The sequence below is a fragment of the Aptenodytes forsteri genome, unplaced genomic scaffold (assembly GCF_000699145.1).
Source record: "Aptenodytes forsteri isolate BGI_AS27 unplaced genomic scaffold, ASM69914v1 Scaffold16, whole genome shotgun sequence".
Classification (NCBI taxonomy): domain Eukaryota; kingdom Metazoa; phylum Chordata; class Aves; order Sphenisciformes; family Spheniscidae; genus Aptenodytes; species Aptenodytes forsteri.
Window position 1 is genome coordinate 164,189 of NW_008794753.1, and position 6,223 is coordinate 170,411.

The 6,223-nt window shown below is 41.7% G+C and overlaps 1 protein-coding gene across 1 annotated transcript; it reads left to right on the plus strand.

The window, feature by feature from the left end:
• The first annotated feature begins 438 nt into the window (after positions 1-438).
• On the plus strand, positions 439-5,094 carry UTS2 (urotensin 2). The gene is made up of 4 exons (XM_009274102.1): positions 439-576; positions 2,883-2,993; positions 3,577-3,620; positions 4,811-5,094. The coding sequence occupies exons 1-4, from the start codon at positions 474-476 to the stop codon at positions 4,925-4,927; spliced, it is 375 nt and encodes a 124-aa protein (XP_009272377.1). The 5' UTR covers positions 439-473; the 3' UTR covers positions 4,928-5,094.
• The last annotated feature ends 1,129 nt before the right edge of the window (positions 5,095-6,223 follow it).

The following is a 6,223-nucleotide window of genomic DNA, read 5'->3' on the forward strand; positions in this document are numbered from 1 at the left end:
CTCACAAAAGGAAAAAAAAAAGTGCATTTCATATCAGATGCTTTGCGTCAAGCCTGCTAAGGCTCATAAATCAGCTGTCTTATTGCCCTGGTCATTTCAACCAACGTCTAACCCTTTTGTTAACTCATGATTTATAACTGGAAGTTACTTTTTTTTTAATGCTAGATTTATAAACTTTACTGTGCTTGGTTTGATATAATATCCATTTTGTACACCAAGCTATAAGACAGTAAATTTATTGTCTATGAACTGTTACCTTGAAAAATTACATCAATGCAAAGTGGTTTCCATTTAGAATCAATGGGCAATAAATTCATTGGATTTTTTTTTTTGAAGGGGGGAGAGAACATGATGATATTTATGAGGTCATGAGCGGCTATATAACGGGTGAAACTGGGAGCAGAGGCAACAGTCAGACAGGAGTTCTGAATTACAGGGGTAGACAAAGCTGAAATATACTCAACACAGCAAAGATGCATAAGCTGGTATTCTGCTGTCTCATTATTATCAGCTTCTCCTGTCCTCTCTCGTCTCTCCCCATCACCAACGCCAGTGAGATGTCTTATCAACTCTCAGGTAAGAGTCTTTTGATTTTAATGGTCGTAAAGCAGGGGCTGGAGCAGTAAAACCAGAAGATAAGCAGGTATGCTTTCTGAGGGGCCTTTATCTGTGCTGATCAGCTGTAGAAAAAGCAGGAATGTCTTCAGAATACCAGCAGCGCAAGTGACATCATCAGTGGGTGCTAGTCTTGTAAAATGGGGAGGTTGGGTGCCCTAAATATTTCTTCCTGCTGCTTTGAGATCCAGGAGACAAAGGTATCTGAGTCTTCTAGCACTGAATGCGAGCTGGCATATACAGCTTCTGTCTTTGAAGCAGCATTAGTAGGCATTGCGCAATTTAAAGAAACTTTGCTGTACAGTCTCCCCTCTCGCTACACTTTAAAATGAGCTATGTTTAACTGAAGTTGTATTTAAAAAGGGGGAAACCTACTGCAAAGATTAATGCAGTCCTACTTAGAACAAGAACAGGCAAGTCTGTCTTACACTACAAAAATAGCAATGTATTGAGCATGCTATTTGTTTGCACTAATGCAGATTCCATTCAATCCAGTGAAAGAATAAATCTTTGCTTAAAAAAGCTGTCCTCAAAGTTTGAAATTATACTATAAGTCAAGACTGAAATGGCTCAGTAAAAATGCACAACAGAGTCTGGAAGGTTACTGTCATCAGACCTGACCTGTGCTGGAAGAGTTTCTGAAACAAGTTCTGAAAGAACAGGCAAATCAAACTCAAAGCATAAAGCTGACTATTAAAAAGTGGCTGTTCTTACCTGCTTTGCAGGTGCAACAGCTGTTGTGCTGGTTTATAGATATCAGTAGTCCCTAGTTTGCTTTGAAAATCTTGGACTCGCTAAGCCAGCATCTTCTCAGGCCTTCCACTATGTAACTTGCATTTACAAGCAAACATGACTCAGTATGGGTAACATCTATCGCATCATAGGGTGAACAAGCTGGCTCTAAAAATTACTGCATTTGTTTGAAGATATCCATTAAGCTTATTACATCTTCCTTGCTAACACAAAGAGCCTCTAGGCTGGGTAAGATAGAAGTAGAACTCTGTATTAAAGAGGATTGTTTTGGTTTTTTTTAAATCTCAAAGCAAATTTACCTGCTAACACTGCTCTGAATTAAAAAATAATATAAGGCTAGAGATATGAATTGTCTCCACATAGCACAGGGAAGTTACAGCATTCTTATTCAGAGTCTTACACTGAAATCCCCACTGTCCTTTGCAATTGTCCTTTTGTACAGTGAACAAACTAACAACAGGGATGTCCAAGGTCTTCAAGTTCTTGATCTTGGTCCAATTTTTTGAAACGTTGGGGATTATTTTCAGCAGTTTATTTTCTTGTATATTCCCTACTGAGGAGCTATACAGTCTCACCCATCCCTGCAGGTAAGAGCAACTAAAACTCGACATCTAAAAGTGCAACTGCAAAACGGTATTTGTCTACACAACTAGTTTGATAATAGCACCCTCTCATTGCCCACAATTTTGAATGTCTGCTATATATTAGCAAAGATGAAATTTACTGATCAGATGAAATTTACTGCTCAGATTACAAAAGCCTTATTTACCTCAAGCATAACACCGCTAAGGGCTCCTGTTGGCAACCTGCCTTTGGGCACAGGCTAGTTACAGAATTCTAAATTCTCTATGCACATACAAATTAATTCCATTAGGTATCAGCAATCTGTTGTTTCAGAAAAAGTAATAATATCTGTATTGGTACGCACATTAAATGAGAGAGATGACTGACATGCACTGAGAAGCATAGCTGCCAAATATGTTTTAAGATTTCCTACATTTATTCCTGCCCTTCCACCCATTTTATTGCATTTAATAGTTGGGAAACTGAGCAGGTTAATAGGCCTTGAACAGGAAGTTTTGTCTTTATTCATAGAAAAACTCCAGCATAGGAACTAGTTGATAAAGAAATGGACTAAAAAAAAAAAACCCAAATTGTATACAAGTCTGGGTTGTCTACAGCTGGGTACCAGAAGGATTAGGTTGTGAGTTCCCCAAGCAATGAGAGGGGCTGGTGTTGGTCAAAAAACTTCCATAAAGAAAGATCTACCAGGGAAATGAGAATCTGAGATTAACATCAGGAAGGTATCTTTTCTCAAAGCTTTGGAAGGAAAAAAACCCCAACTATCCTCTATTACAGTCATTAAATGAGGATGGATCATTGGTGGTTTCATGATAATCTTCAACAGGTGGTGCCAACAGACCTGCTCAGAAATCATCTGAGACAGACTGAAACAGGGATTCAAAGCAAAGGACTCTTACTGTATACCTGTTTCTGTTGTCTTCCATTTGCAGGTGACGAAGATTCGAGATTAAATCTGGAGCGGTTGGGCAGCCTAGGAAGCGCTTCCCAGCTTCAGTTTCTGCCAGAGCTCTTGGGCACACTGACTGAAGACAACAAAGCAGGTGAGGATTTACCACAGCAATTTATGGGAGAGTGCCCATGGTTTGCATGTCCAGCTTCCACAGATATTGTGCCCCGACTCCTGGGTATTTACTGAAATACAACATTATGCGTAGGCAACAGACAGCTGTCATTTAGTTAACTGGGACCTTGGGGAAACCTGCTGAGCAGCCATGCTTGTGCTCAGTACTAGCTGGAAAAGTCTCCAAGTTAGTTTAGCAAAACCTCCATGTAGCAAAACCGGGGCAAGGCAAAGACTGGCCTAGAAGGAGCTAGCAGACAAAACAAAATAGCACAGTCTCTTTAAAACATCAACACTTGCAGAAAGTGCAGAATCAATAGCAACAGACATAACAGATGCCTGCTGAAGAGGCCAGTACAGCTTGCATCTTCAGAGTCCTAGATCCTGCTGGAAGTGTGTGCCACAAGAACTAGCTGTGCTGCAGCAAAAGGGGTTTGTCTGGTCCTCTGAACATTCCAGTTCAAGACTTCTGCCGGCTGTAGCGTTATGGCACACAAGAATGACTCATGTAGGTTCACGGTTTCTAAATGGCAAAACATTTCATTATGTCTCCCCTCTACCAGGTCTTAGCCCCAGCAGCTACAACCCAAGGGAAAATATCAAAGAGGTAAGTAAATGACCATCTGTCACTGAAACAAGAAAAATAAGACTCCACATTTTAAACTACACAGAATTGTTACCGAGACATCATTTAAGATCCACAGACTTCGTAAACAGTGTAGACTAAAGTATGCCACTCTGTTCTTGAAGCTGGAATCACTTAGCAGTTAGATAAGCAGGGGAGGGGAAGAAAACGAAAAAAAGAAAAAAAAAAAGGCAAGTAACCCAGAGCATTTCATTCTAAACCCCTGTTGTGGTTTAAGCCGGCAGGCAGCTAAACACCACACAGCCATTTGCTCACTCCCCCCTCCTCGTTGAGTGGGATGGGGAAGAGAATTGGGGCGGGGGGGGAAGAGTAAAATTTGTGGGTTGAGATAAAGATAGTTTAATAGGACAGAAAAGGAAGGGAAAATAATAATAATGATGATGATGATGATAAAAGAATATACAAAACAGGTGATGTACAATGCAATTGCTCACCACCTGCTGACCAATGCCCAGCCAGTTCCTGAGCAGCAGTCACTACCCCCCAGCCAGCTCCCCTCAGTTTATATACTGAGCGTGACATTGTATGGTATGGAATATCCCTTTGGCCAGTTTGGGTCAGCTGTCCTGGCTGTGCCCCCTCCCGGCTTCTTGCTGGCAGGGCATGAGAAGCTGAAAAGTCCTTGACTAGTGTAAGCACTGTTCAGCAACAACTAAAACATCAGTGTGTTATCAACATTATTCTCATACTAAATCCAAAACACAGCACCGTACCAGCTACTAGGAAGAAAATTAACTCTATCCCAGCCAAAACCAGGACAACCCCCCACTTTTTTCCCCAGAAAAACAGCTTTCTAAATAAAGGCCAATTTCCAGCTTCACCAGGCCAAGCCAGTACATTAACCAGTATTAGCTGCAGGTAATTTTTTTCCCCCACTACAACATACACAGTATTATCAGATTTGTTATGAACCATTAGGTAAATGAAGAACATCATTCCTGTTCACTTGTCTGCTGAATTAACTATAAAGGCAGCAGACAGGGACTAGTTTTAGTGTATCATCTAAATCGGAGGGCACACTGGGCAGCTGCCTCACCTTCCCCGGGTCAGAACACAGGGCTGGGTAACCAGTTGAGGCAGTGAAGAGCGTACTTTCCTGCTGGGAACATTTACCATCCAACAGTAACCTCTCTAATGCTGTTTGACTTCAGACTTTCTACGGAAATCATCCTCGAATTGCTTTGCTGGGCCGCTTCTTGACCAAGGACAGGAAACAGTACAAGAAACGTGGGAATCTTTCTGAGTGCTTCTGGAAATACTGTGTGTAAACAGGAGAAGAAACTCTCCCTGACTTTGGTTGCATAATTTATACAGATGTCTGAAAACATGTATATAGATTTGCTTGATTTAAAATGAGAATGAAGAAACATGAAGACAGCTCCTAACTTTAGACTCTACGCTACTTGGAAATTAATAAATTCTTGATGTTTTGCAATTATGCTGTGAGCAGTGTAGTATTTTCTTAGAATTCAGCACAACAGGAAGAAAGTAATGGGACAAAGAGATATGCAACATGAAGAGAAGTCAGGCAGGGGAAGCAAGATTCTCATGGGGTCCCATGAGACCTCCCAGAAGAGTGATGCCTCGACTGCGTTCAAGTCCAGAGGCAAGAGGACTTTCTCTTTTGCCACCTGACATAGATTGGGGTGCCAGGAAGAAAGGGTCATTGTTGCATTCCCTGATGATGCTGAGCCGGTGAGGGATGGCTGCTTAACAGTGCCCAGTCTCCTCCTGCCATCCCCAAGGCACCACAAAACCAGTAAGCTACCACTGGAGAGAGAGAACTGTTTCTCTTGTAACAGTTCTTCACTTGTAAAGACAGACACACAAATCTATTTCTTTGCAACACCTTGCCTGGTCCCCAGTTGCCCATGACAACAGGGTTGCCTGTGCATAGCATAGGCTTTAAGAATTGTGTCTGATTATCATCAAGCACAGCATGGAAGGTAAACATTATGGTTGTCAATGTTAAGGCTTTACACCCAGATTGCAGGCTAGGTAGTAATCAGGTTACCTGATTACAGTCAGGTAGTAACTTGCGGAATTGCCCTCTCCCATGATCCTGCATATGTGAACAGTGTGGGAGGGAGCAGCAGGATGGACACTTGCTCTACTGCCAGGTATGCATCCCCATGGGGGACAGTGTGGAGATGTTCGGATGGAAAATTATATTCCCATCTTAATGTGAGATCACATGCTGGATTACAGTGCAGAAAAGGAGTTCCTGCAATGTGTCCTTCTAGAGTGTTCAATTTCTTAGTGCATCAAAACAGAAGGCACCAGGAAAGTGATGTGTCCCAGGCACAACCTGAGTGGGCGGTGCATGGAATCTGAGTATCCAATTATTATACCTGGGGCATGACAACATCTCTGATGTTAGAAGATATATTTACCCTATATATGACCCTTAAAAGACACCAATTTGTCTTAGAAAATCTGACCCGGCAGGTATGTGCCCTAAGCAATTGGACCAATCATGCCTTCAGGGAAATGAACGTACAGATTCAACAGGTGTCTAAAATGACTTTGCAAAACAGATTAGCCTTAGATATGTTACTGTTAAA

Excerpts from the sequence above, each read along its gene's own strand:
- UTS2 (XM_009274102.1), top strand. The coding sequence starts at position 474 with ATGCATAAGCTGGTATTCTGCTGTCTCATTATTATCAGCTTCTCCTGT. Across the intron at positions 577-2,882 it reads GATGTCTTATCAACTCTCAG|GTGACGAAGATTCGAGATTA; the intron begins GTAAGAGTCTTT and ends TTCCATTTGCAG. Across the intron at positions 2,994-3,576 it reads GACTGAAGACAACAAAGCAG|GTCTTAGCCCCAGCAGCTAC; the intron begins GTGAGGATTTAC and ends CCCCTCTACCAG.